General features: G+C 48.8%; 5 protein-coding genes across 5 annotated transcripts; 2 read left to right on the top strand and 3 right to left on the bottom strand.

The window, feature by feature from the left end:
• The first annotated feature begins 603 nt into the window (after positions 1 to 603).
• LOC120681569 lies at positions 604 to 2,828 on the top strand. Its single transcript, XM_039963103.1, has 4 exons — positions 604 to 1,097; positions 1,318 to 1,466; positions 1,628 to 1,672; positions 2,639 to 2,828. The coding sequence occupies exons 1-4, from the start codon at positions 883 to 885 to the stop codon at positions 2,809 to 2,811; spliced, it is 582 nt and encodes a 193-aa protein (XP_039819037.1). The 5' UTR covers positions 604 to 882; the 3' UTR covers positions 2,812 to 2,828.
• Positions 2,829 to 2,860: 32 nt separating this feature from the next.
• Positions 2,861 to 7,085, top strand: LOC120681556 (beta carbonic anhydrase 5, chloroplastic-like). The gene is made up of 10 exons (XM_039963080.1): positions 2,861 to 3,130; positions 3,227 to 3,279; positions 4,292 to 4,453; positions 4,552 to 4,600; positions 4,689 to 4,802; positions 4,900 to 4,953; positions 5,068 to 5,150; positions 5,235 to 5,340; positions 6,289 to 6,510; positions 6,728 to 7,085. The coding sequence occupies exons 1-9, from the start codon at positions 3,023 to 3,025 to the stop codon at positions 6,484 to 6,486; spliced, it is 927 nt and encodes a 308-aa protein (XP_039819014.1). The 5' UTR covers positions 2,861 to 3,022; the 3' UTR covers positions 6,487 to 6,510; positions 6,728 to 7,085.
• LOC120681565 (transcription factor bHLH30-like) lies at positions 6,999 to 8,366 on the bottom strand. The gene is made up of 2 exons (XM_039963092.1): positions 7,849 to 8,366; positions 6,999 to 7,763 (listed from the first exon to the last, which is right to left on the bottom strand). The coding sequence occupies exons 1-2, from the start codon at positions 8,026 to 8,028 to the stop codon at positions 7,290 to 7,292; spliced, it is 654 nt and encodes a 217-aa protein (XP_039819026.1). The 5' UTR covers positions 8,029 to 8,366; the 3' UTR covers positions 6,999 to 7,289.
• A 9,116-nt stretch (positions 8,367 to 17,482) lies between these two features.
• On the bottom strand, positions 17,483 to 19,437 carry LOC120681547 (vegetative cell wall protein gp1-like). Its single transcript, XM_039963069.1, has one exon. It carries the CDS (start codon positions 19,323 to 19,325, stop codon positions 17,925 to 17,927), a length of 1,401 nt encoding a protein of 466 aa, XP_039819003.1. The 5' UTR covers positions 19,326 to 19,437; the 3' UTR covers positions 17,483 to 17,924.
• Positions 19,438 to 23,368: 3,931 nt separating this feature from the next.
• Positions 23,369 to 25,483, bottom strand: LOC120681537 (protein MIZU-KUSSEI 1-like). The gene is made up of 2 exons (XM_039963057.1): positions 24,694 to 25,483; positions 23,369 to 23,492 (listed from the first exon to the last, which is right to left on the bottom strand). Exons 1-2 carry the CDS (start codon positions 25,411 to 25,413, stop codon positions 23,391 to 23,393), a joined length of 822 nt encoding a protein of 273 aa, XP_039818991.1. The 5' UTR covers positions 25,414 to 25,483; the 3' UTR covers positions 23,369 to 23,390.
• Between the last annotated feature and the right edge of the window lie 389 nt (positions 25,484 to 25,872).

Here is a 25,872-nt window from a genome sequence, read left to right as displayed (position 1 = left end):
CAGCACCCAAAACCCAACCCACGTGCAGCTTGCGGTTGGACCAGGCCTAATCACTTCCCAAACGCTAACGGAGCCCAGCAGACCACTGGGACCATGCCCCCAACCCCCAAACCCAACCGTCCCGCGTCGCAATCGGCCCGGCCCATCACTAAGCTGCCTCAGTACCTCGGCAGAACCTACTAGACCCTTCCGGTGGGGACCCGCGGGTCGTCCCAATTTCCTGGGGACGCGTCCAGTAAAACCCGGCCAGCTCATCCCCTCTGGCGCCCTTGTTCGGATCCTGCCGTCGCCGAGCACGTGGCAGCGTTCTCCGCCGACGGGACGCCGCGAGATCTCCGGGGTCCATCACCGCTCCCGTCACGTGGCCAGTTCCTCAGCCGCGGGGCCGCGGCCGCGCGTGATTCTTCTTCTTCTTCTTCTTCTTTTATTTTGAAAATGCCGAGCACCCGTGACGGGCCACGGGTTTGGGTCAAATCAAGCCAGCGCACGCGGCGCCCCCCCACCGAACTTTTGGAGAATTTTTTGCCGCGGGGAGGGGAACGGGGGCCGGGGGCCCGGCCCGAGTGCGTGCGCTGGAGCGTGCGTTCCGGCGCCCGCACGGCACAAGGCTACGCCGCAGACGGGCACGGCTCCGCTCGCTCTGTGGCTCTGGTTTCCTGGGGAAGTTCCGTGGCGGGATCGAAGTGTGCAGGCGCAAGGAGATAGGAATGCCACTCGCTGTCCGAGTGTGCAATCCGGAACGGCGCTCTTCGGAGCCAGTAGAGCACGCCGCTGTCCGCTGGCTGCTGCCATGGAAGAAGCTGCGAGGGGCAAACGGACACACGTATAATCCCTGTACTTTCCCGGGTCCAGCCAGAGGCAGAAAAAGCAGAACCGTGTTCTATGCTTCCAAGGTCCAGGGCCTTGGGATCAGCGGCGCGGCGCTTGGGCCTGGTCGCGGCTCCAGCCCCCGCGCGCGCGTCCTCGGCTTCGGCAGCGCGGCGGCCGTGCCCGCCGTCCGACGGCGACGAGGCCGGGGAGGATGAGCTTCTTCGGCCGCCCCACGGGCAGCCGCTGGAGGAGCGGCGGTGGCCTCGCCGCGGAGAGCAGCAGCATCGGTAAGAATCGATAGCAACCTTGCATTCCAGGCTTCCAGCACTTCTGCGCTCGCTATGCTCTTGGTGAATACGTAGTACCACCTACCTGTGCTGCGACCATCTCCGTTTCAGCGTGGAAGAGCAGTACAGCACCATCGATCATGCTCATTGCTCGCTCCACGGCGCATCACTTGAGTGCGTTCCTTTTCTTTCCCGATCATGCTCATTTTTTTTTGCTCAGGGTAATGCTCCAACCAATCGTCGAGGCGCCATCAATAATTAACAAAACGACACGTACGTATGGGGCAGAGGCGAACCCAACTACTCTACTGTTGCCACGCAACACGATATGGTTCGTAGACCAGACCCACCCGATCGGTCGTTGGCTCGGTGCGCCTAGGGGTGGTAATGGGCCATGGCCCGTCTCTTCACAGCCCAATAAAGTCCTTAAAATTTTTAGTTCAAAAATACATATGTTTGGAGCCCGGCCCTTTTAGGGCCCGATCTTTAGATTTTCTAGTTCAAAATGTTGGGCCCTTTACCACCCCTAGGTGCGCCCAAGACGCCAAGAGGTCATGCTCGGTACTGCCCCACTGGTCGCCCTGTTCATGGTCCGGATTTAGCGGTTTTTTTGAACCAACCCGTCCAGCCCGCAATCGAGCCAAACCGAGCGGTTTGAGACCGACGGTTTCGACGGGTTTCGACGGATTCAACCGTAGTTCCGAAGCACATATATTGGTAATCGCGTATTCGCGTAAGAAAGTTTCGACTTGCGAGAAAACTATCTTAGTGGTGGGAAAGGAGCAGAGCTTCTTCAGTGATGCCAAGGGCAGGTGGACGGGCGGAGCTCGGCCTCCGCGGCAACGCTGCGGGCGGAGCGACGCTTGCTGGTTGCTGCGGGTACGACCATTGCCGAGCGTCAGGTAGGTGGAGGTGAGGCAGAGGCTGTGGGAGGCAAGGTGCGCTTGACTGATGTCGCGAGACTGGTGCAAGGTGTCGACTGTCACATGGAGCTAGCATCACGAGCACCATCGGAGGTCCGCCGGCCCGCGACGCAGTACGGTACGGTGGAGCAGAGGCGTCGAGTTCGGCTGCCACCGCCGCCGCTGGCGGAGCTGAGGCGTTGTGTTGCTGCGACCGGGCGAGCGAGAGTGTCCGACGAGCGGCGCAGACATGCCGAGCTTGGCGGCGGCCGCCAGCGTGGGTGGAGCGGAGGCGCCGCACGCCCGCACCACCATGAGCGGTCGGGCCGGCGAGTGGAGGACGCCGTGGAGTGCTGGGAAGGTAGACGCAGCCAGCGAGGCGAGGCACAGGCTTGCGCGGCCTCCGCTGCAGTACAACAGCGAGCAGAGAGACTGAGGTTAGCAGCGAGCAGAGAGACGGAGGTTGAAGACGACTAGCCTATTACGCTAATGAGGTCTGCAACATTATCAACTGCCACTGGGTTAAGCGGTAGAAGCCGGACCAAAGCTAACCCGTAGGGGCATACAAAAACGGTTTGATACGGGCCGGTTCCACAGGTTTGGTGGGTTGGAACCGGACCATGTACAGGCGACCCACTGGCCACGGCAACCGGCCAACCACTCCAGCAACTTGGGAATCCGACGGCCCTGATCCCGCCACCGCGCGCCCGATCCAACGGCGGAGGCGCCGTCCGCGGGAACACGCCCCTGCGGCCGCGCGCGCGGCGGAAACACCGAAGTTTCCAGCCCGCAAACAGTTGCCATCGCCGTAATTAATCCCCCCCGTCCCGGACAAAGAAAGATAATTAAAAAACCCACCGCCTCGTCCTCGATTCCTCCGCCGCATCGCCGCCGTCTCCTCCGCCTCCCTGTCTGTCCCCTCCCCACCCCCATCCTGTAAAAGCACCGGCCATTGCCGCACCGAGCTTCCCTCCCCTCAAATGCCCGAGACCCCACCGCGGCGACGCGCCCCACCGTCCTCCGATGGCTAACGGGCTCCTCCTCCGCGCCGCCTCCCCGGGCCTCCGCCCCGCCGTCGCGGGAGCGGCCGGCTCCTCCGCTGACTCCGGCCGGGGACACGGCGTGGTGACGGTGAGCTGCTCCCCCGCTTGATTACCCATTTCTGAGGCTTCTGGTTCGCCAGGATTGCCTTTTTGTTCACCTGTGACTCTGTGAGGGTGCCCGCAGATCGGCGATTCGAGGCCGCGCGTTGGTGCTCTGCGGGTGGGAGGATCTAGCCGGTGAGTTGAATCAATTTAATCTATAATCCTGGAGCTTATGACTGTTGGTGCGCGATCGGACCAAGCTACGTGCACCTTTTTGCTTCGGTCGCTTGTGTTGCTACCTCCCCTAAATATCTGATGCGATGTGCAAATTTAAATGTTTGAACTATGAGCTCAGCCTTTTGGGTGCATCTCCTAGAGCTAGAGCCTTTTGCCTGTTCAGTTTGCTTGATGAACGATTCCTACCTGTATCCCGTATGTGTTAAGCTTGCGTCGTCCCAGTATCTGTTCCTCAACGTCGATGCCTCAAACACACGGGGGTGGGCTGTGCTGCGGCTGAAAATAGATCCGAATTTGGGGATTTGTGTATATCTCGGGACGTGTCGCTTAGTAAAGAACAGGATTCTACAATTTAGAGCAACCTTCCACTCTTTTAGGATTTGAATTTGCTGTGTCAGTGGTACACCCTTGTCGGGTGGAAACATTTTGGTGGATGGATGTATTTCTATCCCCCTGTGGAATAATTAAAATATTGTTAGTGCTTGTTGAGCTAGCGCTTGGTACAGCTGGACTTGGATCCTATTGTTAGGATGCCGATGAGCGATTCCGATTTAAGCCTATCCTAAACATCTCTTTCGCTTAAAGTATTTATGGTATTATGAGCGAGTTAGTATTGTTCAGTTGGTATGGTGATCTAGTTGGAAAATTGTAGAAGCAGTGCAATGATATTCTCCAGGTACGAAAGCTAACAGAGTTAACACTGTAGTAGACATTTAGCTACCTTTTCTCAATTTAATCTTGTATCTAGTATTTTGTGACCTGCATATGTTAGATAAAGTTGACCAATTTTATTAGCTAGGTGCCTAGGACTCTCCATTTTCCTTATATGCTGAATAATCCTGCAGAGAAAGATGATTTGACCTCTGGGTAAAAGCTCTAGCCATTAGAAAAAAGATGTCTTTATGATCCTCATTGTCTAAATTTAATGAGCTTAGGCAGCAAAATATTGAAATAAAGTTTTCTTTCACAGGAGAGAATTCTCATTTATCACAACAGCCGCCAAAGATCATTCTGTCTTGACCCGGCAACTTCTAGATTCGCGACATGATACAGTAGATGAAGTAGGTACAGAACATGATCCGTTCATTGAGTTGAAAGCGAGGTTCATGGACTTCAAACAGCGAAACTATGTGTAAGTAGATCACGAAGTATACAGCTTATCATTCACCTTCATATTTAACAGTTGTTTCTTTTTATTTATTGACACTGTTGTTTCTGAACTGTGGACAGGGAAAAAATTTCAAATTACCAAAGTTTGGCGCAACAGCAAACACCAAAGGTACATGATAGTGACTTTAGCAAATCGTTGTAATATTGACACTGTGGAGTCTAATGGGATACTTTTGGTTTTCTGTTCTCGTGTGCAGTTCATGGTGATTGCTTGTGCTGACTCCAGGGTCTGCCCTACCAGTATTTTGGGGTTTCAGCCTGGGGAAGCATTTACAGTTCGTAATGTGGCAAATTTGGTACCACCATATGAGGTATTATAATTATTTATCTTTATGTTGTAGTTGAGCTTTTAAACCAATGCATTTCGTTGTGGAAGTACTGACAGTAAACCAAATATCATAATACCAGCATGGGGGTTCAGAGACTAGTGCAGCACTAGAGTTTGCTGTCAATACACTCCAGGTACGAATCTATTGTGATATATATTTAATCACTGATTTGTCCCTTTTCTTCCACCTTGTTGAAGGAACATAAAAACATTATTGGGATTTGACACGTTTACATTCATTCTCTCAGGTAGAAAATGTATTGGTGGTAGGTCACAGCCGATGTGGTGGCATCCAGGCACTAATGAGTATGAAAGATGATTCGACCTCTGGGTAAAAGATCTAGCCATTTGTGTTACATGTTACTCTGATCTAGCCGATGTGGTCTCTGAATTTCTTCTTTATTTATTGATGCAGAAGCTTTATTAAGAACTGGGTTTCAATTGGGAAGAGCGCAAGGTTAAGCACAAAAGCTGCAGCTGGAAACTTGAGTTTTGAAATGCAGTGCACACATTGTGAAAAGGTGATTTTTCTCTTATAAGGGTGATGCATGATTGTGAGCCTTGAACTTTTACAAATAATGGGACCCAATTTAATGCACAAGATCAATTCAATTCCACAGCTTTTGCTATTTCCAACTCATCTCAAAATCTTGCTTGCTGATACTCCCTCCATATAGGATTTAGATGACGTTTTGGACAAGATTTGAGTCAGACATTGGGAATATAAATCATGAATAACTTTTAAGTTAGTTTGAAAAAGTGAAAATTATATGAATAGATTTGTCTTAAGAAACATTTTCATAAAAATATACATATATCACTTTTCAACAAATATTTTTATAAAAATAAGCGGTCAAATTTATGCTTTGAAGACCCTGTCACTGTCCTAAGCATCATCTATTTCCTATATGGAGGGAGTACTATTGTTCTTCCCTGTTGTAGTTTGTATGAATCCTAGGATTTGATTTGGATGTCTCATAGTAGTTTTACAATTCAAATATATTATAGCAAATACTCTGGCTACCATTTAATTGACATGACATGTCACACACTCCACCTGAGAAACTATAGCTCCCAGTGCATAATTGTAATTGTGGCTACAAAATGAGCTCCAATCATCTTTCTCCTCCGCCAGTCGTCTTCCTCCCCACTCTCTCAGCCTGTCTTGGTATTTATGATATCCATCCCAATGGATTTCGTGTAGTTTCTTACATTTTGGTTTTTGTGCAGGCAACAGTCTCTTGCATTTTTCCTCTCTTTAAATCCATTGCCGCATCAGCAAAAACGTCCTATGGGGCAGCATATTAAATGTTATGGAAACTAACCTAGTCAAAGCTTTAGGATTGCCCTTATTCATTATGATAGCTATAGTGTGATGCGTAACTAACCACATGATGCCTGATTCTCATATAATTGAAGTGCAGCACTTCCGTTGCCTGACATGTATTGGTTTCTTTTTTCTGTTACAGGAATCAATAAATAGCTCTCTTTTGAACTTGTTAACATACCCATGGATAGAGAAAAGGGTGAATGAAGGTACTCTGAACCTTCATGGAGGCTACTACAACTTTGTAGATTGCACATTTGAAAAATGGACATTAGTGTACCGTGAAGGACTCAAAGGCGGAAGCAAGTATGCTATAAAGAACAGGTCATCCTGGTCTTGATCAATGAAGGCCTTATTTACTTGGGTAAATTTCACTCTGCCCTCTGCTGTTCAGCATGGTTTTGCTTTGCCACCACGATGTTCATTTTCATTGCACCTTGCTCCGTTGTGGTACTGATGTTCTGCGGAAGGGAGTCCCTGTATCAAGGAATTGTTACATGGATGGCTGTTGACGCCGCCCATTGTCATGCATGGCACTGTGCCACTAGCTTGATACGCTTGAACTGTATGTTGTATCGCAGACGAACATAAATGCATCGACATTGTGGCAGTTATTTGATACAGAGACTCGCAACTGTAGAAGGACAAAATCACAATGGAGTGAGGTGCAACACAATGAACAATATGGTAGCAAAGTGAAAGTCTGTCGAGCTGCCGGGGACACAGTGAATTTTATCCAACTATTTGTATGTTGTTTTCTGATTGAAACCATTAAGTAATTATGAATAAGCTGCAAGAGTCGGTCATAGCACAAATGCATGTAGTCATCGCCACATTTGGCGTCACCGTGTGTTATTGTAACATTTGTACCATTTGTTGTGTATCATTGTAACTGTGAGACACAAATATTATAAAACATCTGTATCTGTTACTCTGTTAGTCTTATGGCTTAATGGTCTCGAAAACTTGGTGATAGAGCTCAAAGATTTGCAAAACCAATTGGAATAAGCAGGCAATGGAAGTTTTTGTGATTTTCTACATGTTACAACTAAAAAGGTAGCAGACATGTCACAGAGCCCTTCCCTTTCTTTCCCTTGTGTCTCCCATCAGGTCATCACTCACTCCTACAGTGCCAGGGTCCTACTAAACCCTTGCGAGGTGCCCCGAGAAGCGCTGCCGCTTGTAGCACTCGGCGGCGAGCAGCTCCTCCCGGCTGAGCAGCACGGCCCGGAGCGCCGCCTGCAGCGCCGGCCGAGACGACGTGCCCTCGCCGTCGTGCTGCCCGCCGACGTCCAGCTCCAGGACGCTCCGCGTCCGCCCGCCGACGGTGGCGATCTCCGCGCGCACCGCCCTGGCGCTGACGGACCGCACGGCGCGTCCCAGCTCGGACATGAGCCCCGGGCGGTCGGCGCAGCACACCCACGCCCTGACGCGCCTGGCCCTGTCCCTCTCACCGCCGGCGCCGCCGTGGCAGCAGCAGTGCTGCCCCTCCTCGACGCCGACCTCGTCGCCTTCCCCCGGGACGGCCACGGCTGCGCCCGCCGCCGCGGCGTCCGCCTCGCCCCGCAGCTCCCGCACGTGCCGCACCACCTCCCCGAGCAGCGCCGCCTTGTCCATCTGCATGCACAGATTGTCCATGCGTTCACCACCACGTCGCACGCATTCCAAGAACCGCTCTCTCGGGAGTAAGGCAGGGACTTACCCTGGACGCCGCGGGCACGAGGGTGCGAAGCGTGGCGAGGTGGGCGTTGATGCGCTGCCGCCGCTTCCGCTCCGCCTCGCTGTGGCTCCTGCTCGGCGCGCTCCGCGTCGCCGGCGGCGGCGGCGGCGAGCACTCCCCGTCCATCGCCACGTCCGCTTCGTCACTCCTGACAGGCACCATCGTGCGCTAGCACCTTTGAGCTTGGGTTCAAAACCGAAAACAGGCGGGAAGTCGATCGAGAGGGCTAGTGGATTGATCTCGTACGTGGGCACACGCCAACGCGACGGCTGATCTCGTTTGCCGCCGCCGCCGGGTGGTGCCGATCGGTCGAGCTCGCTGTTAAATAAGGGAGGCCCGGCCCCCGCGGCTGCCGACACGGCCGGCCTCGCTGCGCAGGCGCCGGCAGCGGCAGCGGCAGCGGCTGTGTTGGCGCATCGGCCTGCGGCGCGGTCGGGTCCGGAGGAGAAAAGTTGCTTGTGGTCTCCGTCGGTTTGACGACTTTCTCTCTTGGGAGGAAAAAAAGGCGATCGGCCGGCAGCCGCGACTGCAGCGGCTTCACGTCTGTCGCCGGGCCGGGGCGAGTGAACGAGACTACTGAGCTCTCGAGGTCGTGGTCTCGTGGGTGATCAACCGGGGTCCGAGTTCTCGCCGCGATCACTGCTGCGTTTCTTCGGAGTGAAAAGAAGCGTCTGCCGACGGCACGGCGCGGCGCCGCAACAGTCGGTCCTTTCCCCTGATCGTGTTGCACCGTCTGATACGCCGACTGTCGGTTCTTGGCAGATACCGGTGTGCTTATCCTTGCACGATCGGCCCTGTGCTTGTGGTATTTTTTCTCTCTGTACGATGGAACTTTGAGGTTTGCCATCTGTCCAAGTGTCCATTCCATCCATTCGTACGGATCCGGGGCAATTATTTAGCCAATTACCCTCTCAAGCCAAACGGGAGAGTTTTACGACTACGAGCTCATTTCTATGTACAGTATTTGTTGCAGCTCTGGCAGATGGCCTACCGAAGATACTATTACTATATGAGCTCTGTGCTGTCTGTTCTGGCCAAGCTTGCATGCGTTCCGAAGGCGAGGTACTGGTGCACGGGGACGGGCCCCGTCCAAAGAGCGCCCAACTGCTTGGCGTAAAACCCCAACAGTGGTCAAAACTTCCTCGAGCTTTCGCCGTCGCTTCCCAAGATCCAGTAAGATGGTCGAGGCCAGCCAGCTTTTTCACCCCGGCCGGCAAAACGGCGAGCAAAAGCGCGCGGTGGACGACACGAGATGACCACTCGCTTTAACCGTGTCCTCCATGGCGGCATGCCCCCCCGGCCCGGCACACTGTAACAACGAGCGAGCACCAGCACCACCCCCGCTTTAGGTTGCAAGAAAGCGACGAGCGGCCGAGCCCAAGTAAGGAAAGCGCGGTGAAAAGCTCTTGCAGGCGAGCACGCCACGCCACCGCCACATCATGGCGCGCACAGTGGCATCAGGTCTCCGGCGGCCTCGGTCGTCGGCCGGGTCCGGCGCCCACGGGCAGGCATCGACGGCGGCGGCGCGCGCGCATCTCGAGATCGGAGCCGGCAGGAGGATGGCATCGCGCATAACGGCGGAACCAGGAGGGGGGGGGATTTTTTTTAATCATTTTTAATCTAATATTTTATAAATAACCTGTACCGATCTAAATTTTCGAAAACTAGTCCTTTTGGTCGCGCCAAGTTACGTGGCGTGACTCACTGAAGAGTCATGTCACATGCTTTGGCGTGACCAAGCTGCCACGCCGGCATACGCGCGATGCGGCGGATGACGTGGCAAGGCGGAGTCACGCCACATGATTTGGCGCGACTGAGTCGCGCCATGCGCCGTGGCGCGACTCAGCTGAATATAGGCCCACCCGTTAGACGGCCTCTTTCTCCACCTCCCTTTCTTTTTTCCTTCACTCCCCACCCGACGTGAACTCCATGGCACCGCCTGTCGCTGTCCCCCTTTAGATCCACTCGATCTTCCACCCGATTCAAAGGGGAAACGAAGGGAAATCGATCCCTGAAGGTAGCTCCTCCACTCTATCCTATTGGTTTTCCTCCATTTCTTGGTTTTGTTAGGGTTTGAGTTGGCTAGAGTTTAGGTAGGGTTTGAGTTGAAATGGGGGATTGAGTACGAATCAGATAGGATTAGTTGTGGTGTATCGTGCAATTGAACGATGGTGACACTTTTGTATCGTGTAATAATTGCTGCATGTATCAATTTGGAGGTGATAATGTTGTTTAGATTTTTTATTACAAAGAGCTATAAAGTGTGAATAATAGTCATAGTAGCAAATCTATTTTATGCGTATTTTGGTAAAAAAATTTATGTTATGCTATATATAGTTATATTATCTTAATCATGTATGAAGTAATGAAGTGTGTTGTACTTATAATGAAGTAATGCCATATATTGTTATATTATCTTCTTCATTTTGTGTATATGTATATGTGTAGATGGATCGTTTAGTTCGTTTATTCTCGGGTGGGACGATTAAAGAAAATGGAGAGTTTGCAAGAATGAGGCAAGAAGTAGCAAGATTTGATGTGGCACCTTCATTCGATGATATAATGTGTCGAGTAAATTCATTATTCAAAGTAGAAAATAAGCATATGGAGTTAAGGCTTTGTGGTAGGTTTGATGCTGGAAAGGAAAGGTCACACTATGTGATGATGCCAATTGATTGTGAGAATGATTGGTTGTTTTACAAAGAATTGGTCAGAGGTTCGCAAAGTGGGTTGTGCAGAGATAGTGGTTGATGTGTGCAATCGTAGTATGGATGCCTCTGCTGAAGATGGTGATGATTACCCCATTGAACATGTAACTCAAGAAGCCATTTCACCGGATCATGATTCAGATGCACCCGAGGAGGAAGATAAAAGTTATGGTGATGATCTTTCTCATGACTCAGATGATGATGACAGTGGTGATGAAATTGAGTTTGACACATGACGTGCAAACAATAATTTCGATGAAGACGACTTTGACAATGAGGAGGTCGATGATGATGACATATCTCAGGGCTCGGAAGAAAATGAGGGTGGTGAATAGGACAATGATATGGTACTTCCAGAAACAGATGGGACACATATTTGGCAACAAACACATGGGCTGCCGTCGGTTAGGGTGTCCCAAGCATCTGCATTCGTTCCAAGAATAACCGAAGCAACTCCATTCGTGGCACGAACACCAATAGGAGATGAAATGGCAGAAGAGACAGTTAGAGAACATAGATAAAAAATATTTGGAAGACGTATACCTGTTGTCGGTCGAAACCCACCGGCGAGCAGCGACAAGCAACACGAAGAGCCAGGAGGTCGCCGGGGCGCTGGCAGGCACTGCTCCCTCGTCGACGGCCCGCAATTCCGTCACGCGCCCGGAGATTCCGGAGAATGTCGGGCGTGCCACCTGACCTATACCCGATCAGGAAGGTGCGAACGTGCTTACAACGATTTGCCTGCATACACAAACACGTGGAAACGTAAGTCCGAGCCGTGGTCGGCTCCCTGGGACGACTCTTGCATCGGCTTTAAAGAGCCGATCGAGTCCCAGTGTCAGATTGGATCTGCATCTATCCGGATATTGATAAATAAAGCAAATAAGTGTAAAGCTGCTTCAATTAAATCTAACTAATCTAATCCACGACGGTAAAAGCTTCACTGCTAGATCGGAACATCCTACACGTGATTGGGCCTAATGAACGTAATAAATAACTAAACCTTAACCAGAATAGAGGCCTAAGAACAAGCTAAAGCCAATTCCCGGATCAATTTCCTGTTAAGACTAAGGCAAAGCATCTAATACATCACCGGATCATCCAATCCGTTTGCAAGGCCTAACCTAGCAGATATCACGCCAACTCTTATGTACAAGAGCAAACCGTAACAGATTGGATCTACTAGACGGAAAAGAAGCAGTGTGTTGTCTCCGTGCAACTAATTCTACACAACAAGAACTAGCATAGGATTGAAACGTGACTGCACGAAAAACAACATGATATTCGTAGATGATAAGCAACAAAACACAATAGATCTACTAAAAGCCATGCTACGAACATCAGGATAACTAGCATTACTCGCCATAAAAAATGCTTCAGTACGAGTAATACCAAGGTAAAAGCAAGAACAACGCTGCCCTGATCGCAAGAAGCGATCAGAGCAGCATGGCGCTTACTTGGATGAAACCCTAAAATTAGGGGTGGCGGTGCGCGGAGAGTTGTTGTTTGCGAGACGTGATGACGTTCTTTTTTCTATGAATAACATAGGGTACATATTTATAGTCCGGAGACTTGGAAAACAATCTAAACTAATGTGTCCATATCGGACTCTATCTCTAACTCAATCTGAACTAAATCTAAGGATACATGGCCCATATGGTCCAAATGCTCGCGCAGGAGCCGATTCGTAAGCCTTCTTCAATCTCTTCATTAAGCCCATCTTGCTTTCGGCCCATAAATTAACCCTGTTAATTTATGGCGATAACAATACCCCAATTGACTACAGTTGAGTTGAGGCAGTTGAAGGCTGTGCATGTTGATGTTCCAGACGTATACATCTTGGAGTGTAATTGACATCTCACCGCTGGGAAGGTGGAATGTGTGTGTCTCAGGCCTCCACCGGTCCACCAGAGCTGTTAAAGCTGCATTGTCCATAACGGGGAGGCCCTCCTTGACTAGCCACGCCAACGGGAGGAATCCAGCCCGTTTTAGGTACGGTGCGTACATATCGTCCCACCGCAGAGGCTTGTGAAGGCGGGGGCGTATAGGCTTCAAAACCTACAAAAATATCAATGAACTTTATAATAAACTAAAATCAAATTAATAACTTGATAAAAATAAAAACGAACACAAGTTCACGTGCGTACGCTCTTTTTGTATCTTGCCATGGTGTCGCTCATCGTAATGCATCTCCAGGAGAGGGTGGCGCGGGTGGTGTGCCATCTACATACAAAAAGTAATATATAATAAGCAATCCCTTTGTTTCGTCAGACTTGTACTATGAACATTGGTTCATGAATGTAGCTGCATGTTGTGGTCATGGTTCATGAATGTTTCAAAGGTTCACACTCATGACTCAACCCTGGCCCTTTCAAAGTTCCAAAGCATAGCAATGGCCCAGGGAAAAATAGGTTTAGACATAGTAGGCTAGACTCATTGAGGGAAAAATGAGCACCGGAAAATTGAGATGGAAAATTGAGAAAAATAAGATTTAGCCATAGTAGCAACTACCAATATTCTGATAATTTATTAGCAAGTAGTAGGTATAAGCAAGCATGAGCACTGGAAATTTGAGATGGAATAACTAGAATCCTCTTACTCACCTCTGTAATCGAGGGAACCAGGGGCGGATCTGGATCCGGCGACACGAATGGCCCTGGCGGAGGCAACAATGGCGGCGGCCGGTGGCGGCTGGTGCTCCGCAATGGCAGAGGTAGGGGGCGGGCCGTGCAGGGCCCCGGCGGCCGGTCCGCAGGGGGCGCGCGGGTGCAGGGCGCCGGGGGCCGGTCGCCAGGCCGTGGGTGGGGGGCGGCTGCAGGGCAGGCGGCAACGCCGGCCGCGGGCAGGGGAGCTTGCTGCAGTGCTCCTGCGGCCGCAGGTGGCGAGCGGCTGGGTGGGTCGCGGGCGGCGGTCGGCCGGGTTCCCGAGTGCTCCTGGACACAAGATAGAAGATAGGGAAGTGAGGAATTGGACTAGGGTTTCTCGGTGGGCCGAGTCAAAATCGGCTGAGTCACGCCACGGCGCATGGCGCGACTCAATCGCGCCAAAGCATGTGGCGCGACTCCGCCTTGCCACATCATCCGCCACATCGCGCGTGTGCCAGCGTGGCAGCTTGGTCACGCCAAAGCATGTGGCGTGACCCTTCATGGAGTCACGCCACGTAACTTGGCGCAACCAAAAAGGCTACTTTTCGAAAATTTAGATCGGTACGGGTTATTTATAAAATATTAGATTATGCAAAAATATTTTAACACGCCCTGTTGTTTGGAAGCCCAATGTCCAGTTAGCAGCCCATCCCATGTTGCAATCCCTAGTAGATAGCCCAAACAAGCAACGAGCTGCAACCGGACGCCGCCGTAGCGGTCTGCAGACTCGCGGCCGCCGTAGCGGTCTGCAGACTCGCGGCCGCCGCCGCAGCCAGGCGCGCCGCACGGTCGTAGCGGCGCAATCGGGCGCCGGCCGCCGCCATGGCTATTGGCTTGCCCTCCCCGCCGGCAGGTGAAATCGCGAGCCTCGACGACGCCGGGCCGAAGCATCGTGCGGATTTTTGGCTGAACTCAATGATCTTGAAACTGGAAGGGGAGCTAATCAAATTGGGACTTTAAAGTGGTCTGGTGATACTAGATGGAGCTCACATTATGATTCTGTGTGCAGCCTAATAAAATTGTATAAACCCACATTCTTGGTCCTCAAGGACATTGCTAATACTAAAGGTCCAGGAACTTCACAAACAGTAAGAGGGAAGGCTGCTGGTGCTGTTACATTGATTATGTCATTTGACTTTGTATTTATTTTGCATTTTATGAAAGAACTGATGGGAATCACAGATTTGCTTTGCAAGAAGTTACAACACAAGTCTCAAGATATTGTGAATGCTATGGATGATGTCGCCACCACAAAGAAGTTGCTTCAGAACTTGAGAGAGCATGGTTGGGACAATCTAATTAGTGATGTGATATCTTTTTGCATGAAACATGGAATTGCTTATCCAAACATGGAAGACTTCTATGCAGACTTCATTCGATCTCGTGTAGCTAATGAAACTACAGTTGAGCATCACTACAGATATGATGTTTTTACAGTTGCAATTGATCAACAGGCACAAGAATTGAATTGCAGGTTTAGCGAACAAGCAACAGAGCTTCTCATGTTGTGTACTTCTTTGGATCCTCAGGATTCATTTAGTTTATTCAACATTGATAATGTGTGCACTCTAGTTTCAAAGTTCTATCCCGCTGACTTTTCGGAGCAAGAAAGAAGAACCTTGAGATGTCAGTTACGGCATTATGAGCATGACGTACCTACTAATCCAAAGTTTCAGAATTTGACAAGTGTAGCTGATCTCTGTCGGCGACTTGTAGAAATTAAGAAGGTAGAAGATTATTATTTGATTGATAGGTATTATCCATTCTACATTTCTACTCCTACAGTTCTACTTTGTTTAAGTTTAGTGGTCCCTTTGATCCAATAGAAGCACTAATCTGTACTAATCTTTCTCATTCATCGTCATTTTTGCAGATTGATTCGTCTTGTTCTTACTCTACCTGTTTCTACTGCAACGACAGAGAGTGCATTTTCAGCAATGAAACTTCTCAAGACAAGACTTCGCAACAAAATAGAAGATGAATTTCTAAGGGATTGCATGTTAATCTATATTGAGAGGGAGATTGCTATTAAGTTCACGACAGATTCAATTATTGATGATCTCTATGCGAAGAAGAACCGCAAAGTTCGACTAAAATGAAATCGGTTGTTTTCACTAACCCACCTTTTTGTAAAGTGTAGCTAGCTTTTGTAATATGGTTCCTGGCTGCATGAATGAACAATGAAAATTTGGTGTCAACTGTCAAGTACACCTAATCATTGTATTCTCCATATCCAATGAATATATATTGACTTAGCCTCTTGATCGTCGTGCACGTACGCGAGAGTGGGGGACACGGCCGCCTGGCCTTCAATCCCTTTTGCCCCGTTTCCGGATGGCACGCCGCGGTGTGCAGCCAGCAGGAGGGGGGCGCAGCGCAGTGTCGCGATCCTGCCGCCGTCAATGGCGTGCAGTGCAGGGTCCGCCGCCGAGGAGACATCGCGTCATTGCTTGTCCGGCAGGGGCGGGCCGGTGGCGAGTACGGGGTCGTGCAGGCATCGATCGCGTCCGTCGGTCGTCGGGGGGAGAACGCGGAACAGAACAGCAAGCCCGCTGGCGACGCTGGGTCCGCCGAGGACGATCTGCGAGTCGTCATCCCACGTCGTTGGGGGTCCCCGGCCGATTCATCCTCGGACATGGGCTGCCGGCGAGAGGTTTCCGGCATCTTGCGGCAGTTTTACTACTGCCTCCTCATCCTGAGCGTTCCAAGCAATTTGGCTTCCAGAGTGTACTGCTTCAGCTATCTCAAGTTCTCAACGGCAAGGTGTTGGGCGCAGATTTGACCGCAAATTTGGCACGAGTGTAACCAAGAATGCAAGTTACCTTGGCAGTTGCAGGACCTGAAAGCCATCAGAAAACAACCAGGTAAGCTCTCATGGGTTGTGATCCTCAGTGTACAAATGCACAGGAAAATACATCGCGCAATACTGCTGCACTAACCAGATACCCTGAACTTTTTGTTTATCTAAGACGACATCACATACTGCTCAGTTTATTATCTTTGATTCCGAGGAGTTTATCCGTGCATCCCTTTTGAGCAATTCAGGCAAATATAGTTTGATAGTCCACTAGTCATGCCGACCAATGCTGTAACTCTCTTCCATGGAAACCAGAAATATCAATAGCTTACTTGGAACAGAGCACTGTTGAGAACACACTTGTTACAGTAGAACAAGCAGCAAAGGTCTGACCCAATGTTTCTGCACCGCATCAAAACAAGCACTATAGCATCTGAGCAGCTATCGTCATTCATAAGCTGGAACTTACCCTTTTCTTGGTCTTCCAGAGCATAGGCGAACATTTAAATCTGCAACACATTGGTCCCTCACCATCTCGCCATCACCTGAGTCTTTGATACAGTATTTGCTGTATGTTTGAGCATGTAGGTGCAGTGTTTCCTTCATATTTTGGACCAAAAGTTGGGGAAACATTTCTTGCTGACGAAAACCAGTAGCCAACATAATTTCTTCATTCAAAGTAATTGATGTCTTCCAGATCATGAGAATCATAATCAGAATACTCCACAGACTTCCACAGATCATGTAACTCAGAAGTCACATGTCTCAATATAATCTGTCTTCACTAGCTAATTGCTAAGAACTCACACTAGAGAAAAAGAAATGGCTCCTGAATTCAAAAGAAAATGGAAAGGAAAACCTTGCAGAAACAATTTAATAAATAAACTAAATACTATCTCTTTTTTTCCCAAGCAAGTTGGGGTAGGCTAGAGATGAAACCCGAAAGAAATAAGTTCAAGGTTCAGGCACATTGATAGCTAGTCTCCAAGCGCTCCTATCCAAAGCTATCTCTTTAGAGATATTCCAATCCTTAAGGTCTCTCTTAACCGACTCATCCCACGTCAGTTTAGGTCTACCTCTACCCCTCTTTACATTATAAACTAAATACTAAATAACAAAGCATGAAGCCCTGAGCTATTCATAAAACATGCTTGATCCAATCATCCAAAACAGCCTATCAGCAAAGCAAAAAGATGATAACAGAGTGGTTCAATGGAGAAGGTACAATGTCCTGGTGAAATCATCGGTGTGTACACTTAGTCTTTTATCAAAGTTCAGCAGAATTAAATTGCAATAATTCTTATACAACTAACTAATAAACATTAAACATGAGCTATTTAGTATCATGATGAGAGAAATTAATAATTGTCATAAAGGCAATAGAGTTCCATCATGCCACGATGCAACAAGGACAGGCAAACTGCAAAATTCTGGTACCAGAAAATATTTCATGAGCAGAATTCACATTAAAAGAACAGAGCTTTAAACCATTTCATTTAATGCAACATTCCTACACAGAGCACATGTTACAATAGCACCAAACTCAAATGTACAATAAACAGTACCCGCCGCATTCACCTATCATTTTAGAACAACTCAGCTGTCTCCAGACCAGCTGTGAAATTAGAAAGTAAGCAAATACAACAGCTGACAGCTAAAGCATAATAGCAAGTACGTCAATGTGGCACAAACAGGAGATTAGCATTATCTAGAAAAAGGGAGAAATCTTCCACTGGAAAAGAAGAATTCTTCCATCAATAAGACCGCAATGCTCCTCATGAAAGATCCTATCAACATAAAATGAGAATTCAACCTGCTTCAGTTGATCTAAATGGCAATGTTATTGAATGCATATTCCAACTAATCAATCTGGTCTATGATCATAACCATCATCTTCATCATTAGCATTCACAGTTTCTTCTTGTTCTTACTACCCTTGGGGCGACCACGCTTCTTTGCACCCACCTTCACTCTCATTGGTTTCGCTGGCGGCGTCACGGCCGGAACCTCTACTGGTACCTCTACTACTGGGGCACTAACTGGTGGCACCCCATTCTGAGCATTATCCTGAGTATTACCTTTCACACCACCAGTGCCACCAAGCCATGGCGCATTCGGCTGATCTGGTCCCCGTGGCTGTGAATTGATCATTCTTTCAAAGCCAGGACACCCAGGGAACCCAACGGGGAAGAACCCCCAGGTGCAATAATACATGTCGGTGCCCGGCACAATAGGAGGTGGATCTGCCATTGCCTTGGCTACAAATGTCTGGCGGCAGCTAGGGCACAGCAGCTTGCGAGTCTCATATTGGCGGTCATACTGGTGCATGTGGCAGCAGGCTGAGCACACTGTCCAGAAAGTTGACGAAGGTGCGGCACCAGACTGCACTGCTGGGACTGTTGCAGCAATCGGCGTTTGGGGAGGAGATGGTAGCGGCGGACTTGGTTGTGTTTGTGAAGCAATTGGTGGTGGTGGTGGACTAGGCCGTGGAGCCGGAGCAACTGTCAGTGGTGCTGGCCGTGTTTGGGGAGCAACCGACCGCTGAGTTGGCCGCGGAGGGGAAGCAACCGGCGGCAGCGTTCGCCGCGGAGGGGAAGCGACCGGCGGCGGAGTCGGCCGCGGGGAGGGAGCCACCGGGGGTTGTGTTGGCCGTTGAGTGCGAGCAGCCGGCGGCGGAGTTGGGCGTGGGGAGGGAGCAGCCGCCGGCGGTGTTGGGCGTGGGGAGGGAGCAGCCGCCGGCGGTGTTGGGCGTGGAGAGGGAGCAGCCGTCGGTGGAGTTGGGCGTGCAGGCAGAGGAGACTGCGAGTGCGGCTGTGGTAGATTTGGAGCGGGGGAGTGGTATGCGCGAGCGGCGGCGGCGGCATCGAGCTCCGCGTCGAGAGCGGATTTACGAGGGGGATCGATTAGGAAAGCCAAGGCATCGACGACGAGGCGGGCGGCTTCGGCGAAGGCGGGCGAGCAGGGGCGGTCGGGGCGGGAGCGATTGAGGAGGGTGACGAGGCGGCGGTACTGTGCGTGGATGGCATCCGGGTGGCGCGATGCGGGATTCGCGGGGTCGAGGCCGAGGACGCCGTAGGGATCGGGCTGACCGTTGGGGCGGCGGTGGCGCTGGGCCGCCAGGAGGGTGGCGGCGGCGGCGTGGAGTTCGTCGGCGCCCGGGATGTGGGGATCGGAGGCTAGGGCCTGTGAGGCGAACTGCCTACACCCTTCGAGGTCGCGCGCCACCAGGAGCTTCTCGGCCACGCTCAACCACTGCTCCGCCTTCCGACGCAAGGCGCCGGCGCCGGCGCCGGCGCCGTACGGATCCATCGGCACGGCGGAGGGGTGGTGGGCTGGGGTTCCCGGGGAGGCGTGGATAGATCGGTGTGGGAGGAGTTGAGTGAGGGTAGCAATGTTCTCAAGTAAACATCCCCTAACCTGCGGTAATTCAGTGGGGGTTTATAGGATTACAACAATGAAGCACATAACCGGTTTGGGGGAAAAATACCCTTCCCCTCTTCTAATAATTTCGAAACAAGCCAAAGCATAAAAATGACTAGAGAAAATATCTAGTGCAACACCACCATTAAAAAAATATCTAGAGCAACATTTGGTTACTGTTTGAAGCTGTTTTTTCTTTTCTTTTGTTAAATACAAAAACAAATGTACTATGATATGTGCTAACTACCACGTCAAATAGTTAAGTTAGTGTTGTCGGTCAAAACCCACCGGCGAGTAGTGACAGGCAACACGAGGAGCCGGGAGGCTGCCGGGGCGCTGCCTGGCACCGGTCCCTCGGTCAACGGCCCAGATCCTGGCACATGCCGTCGCTTCCGGAGATGCAGGGCGTGCCACCTGATCTATACCCGATCAGGAGGGTGCGAACGTGCCTTTGACGATTTGACTACAAGCACAGACACGTGTAAACATTAGTCCGAGCCGTGGTCGGCTCCCCGGGACGACTCTTGCATCGGCTTTAAAGAGCCGATCGAGTCTCGGTGTCAGATTGGATCTGCATATCCAAATGGTAGTGGATAAAGCAAATAACTGCAAAAACTGCTTCAATTAAATCTAGCTAATCTAATCCACGACGGTAAAAGATTCACTGCTAGATCGGAACATCCTACACATAGTTAGGCCTAACGAGCGTAAAAGATAACCGAACCTTGACCAGAAAAGAGGCCTAAGAACAAGCGAAAGCCGATTCCCGGATCAATCCCTATTAAGATCAAGGCAAAGCATCTAATACGTCGCCGGATCGTCCAACCCGTTTGCAAGGCCTAAACTAGCAGATATTATGCCAATTCTTAAGTATAAGAACTAACCATAACAGATTAGATCTACTAGATAAAAAAAGAGCAGAGTGTCATCTCTACGCGACTAATTTCATGCAACGAGAATTAATATAAGATTAAAACATGACCGCGCAGAGATGACATGATGTTCGTAGATGATAAGCAACAAAAGTACGATGAATCTACTAAAAATCATGCTACGAAAATCAGGATAACTAGCACTACTCGCCATAAAAAACGCTTCAGTACGAGTAATACCAAGGTAAAAGCAAGAACAACGCTGTCCTGATCGCAAGAAGCGATCAGGGCAGCATGGCGCTTACTTGGATGAAACCCTAGAATTAGGGGTGGCGGTGCGCCGAGAGTTGTTGTTTGCAAAATGTGATGACGTTCTCCTTCCTTACGAATATTATAGGGTACATATTTATAGTCCGGAGACTTGGAAAACAATCTAAACCAACGTGTCCAAATCGGACTCTATCTTTAACCCAAACTGAACTAAATCTAAAGATACATAGCCCACATGGCTCAAACACTCACGCAGGAGCCGATTCACAAGCCTTCTTTAATTCCTGCTTTAAGCTCAACTTGCTCGCGGCCCATTAATTAACCCTATTAATTTATGGCGATAACAGTTAGTGATTGAGATAAACTTTCCCACGTCAAGAGGCGAACTACCGCACCTCAAGTGAATCGACACTTCCATCCTTACATTGGCTGTCAGTGTCCGTGAACTTGTTCTGTTGTGGTATCGTCCATCCTCTTCTCATCTTGTTTCTTCTCTACTATTTTTTCTGCCACGAAAAAATTGAGGTGTAATGAGGCAAAACAACATAAGTGGAGTCTCTCAATCTAATTCATCAATTGAGTTAGGCTACGGTGGTGGTTATTAATATCATTCCCTTCTTGACAGCATCATAATGAGGCTTTACCATAGTTCTAAATTGAGGCTACGTAGGTGGAACCCTTGATCCAGTGTAATCTAGATTAAACAATACTTAACTTCTAATATCATGTGTTCTCAAAAAAAATTCTAGTATTCGGCCCTCTCTCTTAGAGTTGTGATTTAATTTCAGGCTTTCACATGTTCTTGAAGTAATCGTAAGATTTGTTGCTCTAAATTCTATAAGCTTTCTTAGATAGCAAGAAGGAAGGGTTCTTGTGGTTCCTAGCGGATGGATGGAAGATTTATTTTTGCCTTTTCAAGTTCTATTCTTTGTGGTTTTATCTCCAAGAACTAGTTATGATTTGGTACTTTTAGGTGATCGTAGTAATGATGATATATATATTCTCGATGTGCTGATATGTTGTTGATGTATATGTTTGGAGTGGCACTTCGATTATCTAGAATGATTATGTCGCATGCACTTTTTAAAACTTGGTTTCTAATAATAGCAATCAACTCCTGCCCTTTTTCTAAAGAAAAAACTATGTACTTCATATGTATTCAAACCATTAGGATTTTTTGGGCTTAATTAACACATGACTCCTGTTATGTGCTTTCTTCTTCCTTCAATGAAAGTTCACCCTTTTATGACAGATGGGTTACAAGTTTTATGTACCTCGTCGTCTATAGTAAGTGATGCTAATTAAATGATGGAAGGCATACAAGAAATCACAAAAGAAAAAAAATTAAAGATAAATCTCCATTGTTATTGAATTTATCTAGTGTTTTATTCCATATGTCCTGAAGATATTAACTTTTCAGGATAGATTGATGCAGATATTGCTCCTCATTAAATGCTTCCAAAACCAACTGATTAACTGAAATTAACTGATAATCCAGCTCTTAAAAGGTAGGAGCTCGCACCAACTCTACAAAATTTGTTGGCAAACTTATATGATTTAATGGTTGGAGATGTTGTTAATAATTTATTGGTTCCCATCTCTTTTTGTAGAAGCAGCATAAAAACCATTTTAACCCAAACCATTAGTAGGGAGGCTGGCGATCGCGAGAAAACTCTAGAAACCATAGTTGTTGATCGAGCTCACGGTTGAACTGTCCGATCAATCTCCGGCCGAGATCCGACGGTCGAGCACATGAGGGTGACGTAGTAGTTTGGCCCGATTTGTGTTTAGAGATTCGTGTTTAGAGATGCCGGGTATAAAAATCTGTAATTAAAAATATTTGGAGACTTTTCCGAACGCTCTCTTTCTTATTTTTCGTCTCTATAAAACACGCCCTTTTTCTGATCTGAACTCTGACAAAAGCCACTTCAGAATGACAGAATCCATCGCATGCTAAGTTCACTCTTGAAGAAAGAGAATAAAAAGATCCCCTAATAAAAGGAGGAAAATCCCCTCAAGGCAGATCGATCATTGTGGCCCATCATGGACTGCATGTATAGGTTGCCCCTCTTGATTGAAAGACGGAGCAACCCCACTGAATATGAACCATCTTAATTTTCCAGGACCAGATCCTGTCCAAGGGGCATGCATCGGCCATGCTGTGTTGATGCTGCCGCTGATCCATAGCGCTTCCATCACTGCTGGTGCTGGTATGAGTTCTGCCATCTGCGAGGATGACAACTACCTGTTGCTCCACAGCGGTCGGCAAACAGTAGATTGCGAAATTTCATTCCACAGTGAAGCAGTCGAAATACAGGAGCAGGTGTCGGAGAATTTAGTTTTGCACTCTCTCTCTCTCGATCGAATCTCTGGAAGAACCTGCTTTACTTGTTATCCACATGGCATGGAAAAAGTAAGGATCATACCTAGGGTGTGTTTAGTTCATTTTGCAAAAATGTGTAAAGATGTAAACATGGCATTTGAAGTACTAAATGAAGTCTATTTGCAAAACTTTTTGCATAGATGGGTTGTAAATCGCGAGACGAATCTAATGATACTAATTAATCCATGTTTAATCAATAATTAGCGGATGGTTACTGTAGTATCACTGTTGTAAATCATGGATTAAGTAGGCTCATTAGATTCGTCTCGCGATTTACAGCCCAACAATGCAAAAAGTTTTGTAAATAGACTTTATTTAGTACTTCAAATTAACAAGATTCCTTTTCACTTTAATGCGTTTACGGCTTTTTTGTGTTTACATGTAAAAAACTAAACAGGGCCCTAGTGAGAGATTGTACTCCAAGTAGCCCTATCGATTCCAGAAAGTTGCCGTTAGTTCAGAAGTCCTTTCACACATCGATGTTCTGATGAGACACTTCATTTTTGTGCACGCACCTACCTTCTCTGAAAGCTGTAACATGCATGGCATCAGAGTTCCGACCCTTTATGCATGCCCGGTACTTGCCTACTTGGGTTGGGATGCAGTAGTCCGGTTGACAAATTCTCCAGATTCGCTAACCCGTGGCTTCGCATTTTTGGGCAATGTAAATGATAAGAAAACACAAAGAATCAAAGCATTTTGCTGGTACAGCAGAATCACTTGCCTTTGTAGCTCATTTCCTCAATGAGGTGTTCATACAAAGCAAATGGTGTTTGAAATAGTTGGACATACTAATGGTAGATTGAGAACTCCATACTCCTGAGTATATGGACTAGAGTATCTGATAGATGATATCCACAAGTAACTTTATTATCCATGGCGTGGCTATGGGATAGGAAGGGGAAAAGAAGATACATATAGACACCGTTTTGTATGTTGTTTTCCAATTGAATTTCACCACTTTTGCTAATAACAAAAAATGTATTTGACCAAGAAACACCATTGTATGACATGCTTGATTTGTACTATATGTCAAAGATGAAACAATAATGAATCTATCTCATATTCTTTTTCGATAACTCGCAAAGCTGAGCATCTTTTCTTCTTAGATGGAAAAAATCTACTTTATTTGTATTCAATGAAGCTTCAGTCTTGACATTTTTGTTGTCCAAACTCCAAAGACAGCCTAGCCTTCAGCCTTCATGCCAAACTTAAACATGTAGAAGGAAAGTGGTGCCCAAACTCGATAATTCTACCCACTGTGCCTAGCTACCAGATTCCACATGGCTCACTTAAGAGCGAGAAATTATTATGGTAATAGTACGTGCTAACGTACATGATCCATGACACGTTGACAACGCAAACCCTGGCCTAACACTTCCCGTGTCCTATCTCACAATAATAGAGCAAAAATCACTAAACTGGAATGATTCATCTTTTCTTTTCTGAAAAGAAGAGAAAGAATGCGCACGGTAAAAAAAAACTTTATTACAAGGTTTTTTTATTAATCCTCTATAACTAATTCATTCGCACCCTGGATTTGATCCCACGATTCACAAAATCAATTACTATCTAACATGGAAATATACACCATCTAGTTCACAAAATCAATTACATATATGTTCAGAGTCACGAAGTGAAAACAATTAATATATATGTAGTAAGATGCCCTATATATGTATACATAGTAGTAGCAGTAATAATATGCATGGTTTGCTCATTTCATCCTTACTAGGAAAATGCTCAGCTCCGGCGCGCCGCCACCACTTTCGCCGCCGGCGTTGCCACCCTCCTCGGGGTTGATCATGTAGAAGGCCTCCGAGTCCTTGGACCCAACGACGCGCTCGACGCGGGCGCGCACGTACGTGAGCTCGCCGTCGGGTCCCGCGGGCGCGCCGCCGCCGTCCTTCTCGGGGGCCGCCGGGAGCACGCCGGCGCCCATGGACACGCCGCGCAGCAGGCGCAGCACGTGGCGCTCGTCGTCGGAGGCCTCCTTCCTGCGGATGGCGTACCCGGATTTGCGGCCGTTGCAGTAGACGGCCCAGACGTACTCCTCCACGAGGCGGCGGCGCGCGCTGCGGGTGTCGCTCTCCAGCGCCAGCTTGACCACCCCGGACGAGATCTCCCGGTGCAGCGCGCTCGTCAGCATGGGCAGCTCGATCAGGAACAGCGGCGGCGCGCGGGTGTCCTCGTGGATGGCCAGGCTCACGCGGCCGCGCCGGTGCCCGAACAGCGTCACCGTCGTGGCGTGGTCGGCCAGGAGCGCGCGGTTGTGCTTGCCGAGCAGCGCCACCATCTTGCACCCGGAGGAGAGCATGGGCATGAGCTTGAACATCTTGAAGATCCCGCCGCCGCCGCCGCCGCCGCCGCCGTCCGAGATCTTCGTACGGCGCCCATTGGTGGACGACCGGAGCAGCGCGCGCAAGGTGGGGCCGTCGATGAAAGACGGCATTTTGGGGAGAGAGTTCGAGCTGGTGAAGTGAGAGCGCCGTGTTGCTTTTCTCTGAAGCAAAGGGGGCGCTCGTGAGGATATATAGCCAGCCATACGACAGGGGACGGGAAAGAAGTTGGAAGGTCTCGTTGCTGGGCTGTTCATTGACATTGCTATTGGAGTCTTACCGATACCCATGTTGGATTGTTGTACGTTGGATCTGAGTGTAACCTGACAACAGATGCTTCCACGGTTCCATCCGAGCTGTAAGTCTATAACAACCTATCTAGAGGCTTCACTATAAAGTTGTCATTCTGGACACATTGTTTCTTCCATAGAAAAAAAGATTGGCGCTCTCTCGATTTGACATGCGGAAGCACCCGGTCGGATAAAGGCAGATGATGGCAATGTTGATTGTGTAGGCCAAAAAAATGTAGGCTTCTGATCAATAGCGCAAATTATGTGTGGTACTATTATACG

This window comes from Panicum virgatum, chromosome 2K (genome assembly GCF_016808335.1).
Source record: "Panicum virgatum strain AP13 chromosome 2K, P.virgatum_v5, whole genome shotgun sequence".
Lineage (NCBI taxonomy): Eukaryota > Viridiplantae > Streptophyta > Magnoliopsida > Poales > Poaceae > Panicum > Panicum virgatum.
Note: the sequence above shows the minus strand (reverse complement) of the source record. Positions and strands in the feature narration are given on the sequence as shown.

What these genes read in the sequence shown, in the direction of transcription:
- LOC120681565 (XM_039963092.1), bottom strand. Translation starts at nt 8,028, where the DNA reads ATGGTGCCTGTCAGGAGTGACGAAGCGGACGTGGCGATGGACGGGGAG. An exon ending in TCGTGCCCGCGGCGTCCAGG is followed by an intron (nt 7,764 to 7,848) that starts GTAAGTCCCTGC and finishes CTGTGCATGCAG; the next exon opens with ATGGACAAGGCGGCGCTGCT.
- LOC120681547 (XM_039963069.1), bottom strand. Translation starts at nt 19,325, where the DNA reads ATGGATCCGTACGGCGCCGGCGCCGGCGCCGGCGCCTTGCGTCGGAAG.
- LOC120681556 (XM_039963080.1), top strand. Translation starts at nt 3,023, where the DNA reads ATGGCTAACGGGCTCCTCCTCCGCGCCGCCTCCCCGGGCCTCCGCCCC. An exon ending in CGCAACAGCAAACACCAAAG is followed by an intron (nt 4,601 to 4,688) that starts GTACATGATAGT and finishes TCTCGTGTGCAG; the next exon opens with TTCATGGTGATTGCTTGTGC. An exon ending in ATTTGGTACCACCATATGAG is followed by an intron (nt 4,803 to 4,899) that starts GTATTATAATTA and finishes TCATAATACCAG; the next exon opens with CATGGGGGTTCAGAGACTAG.
- LOC120681569 (XM_039963103.1), top strand. Translation starts at nt 883, where the DNA reads ATGCTTCCAAGGTCCAGGGCCTTGGGATCAGCGGCGCGGCGCTTGGGC. An exon ending in CCCGATCGGTCGTTGGCTCG is followed by an intron (nt 1,467 to 1,627) that starts GTGCGCCTAGGG and finishes TACCACCCCTAG; the next exon opens with GTGCGCCCAAGACGCCAAGA. An exon ending in TGCTCGGTACTGCCCCACTG is followed by an intron (nt 1,673 to 2,638) that starts GTCGCCCTGTTC and finishes GGCGACCCACTG; the next exon opens with GCCACGGCAACCGGCCAACC.
- LOC120681537 (XM_039963057.1), bottom strand. Translation starts at nt 25,413, where the DNA reads ATGCCGTCTTTCATCGACGGCCCCACCTTGCGCGCGCTGCTCCGGTCG. An exon ending in CGGAGCTGAGCATTTTCCTA is followed by an intron (nt 23,493 to 24,693) that starts GTAAGGATGAAA and finishes TGCATGTTACAG; the next exon opens with CTTTCAGAGAAGGTAGGTGC.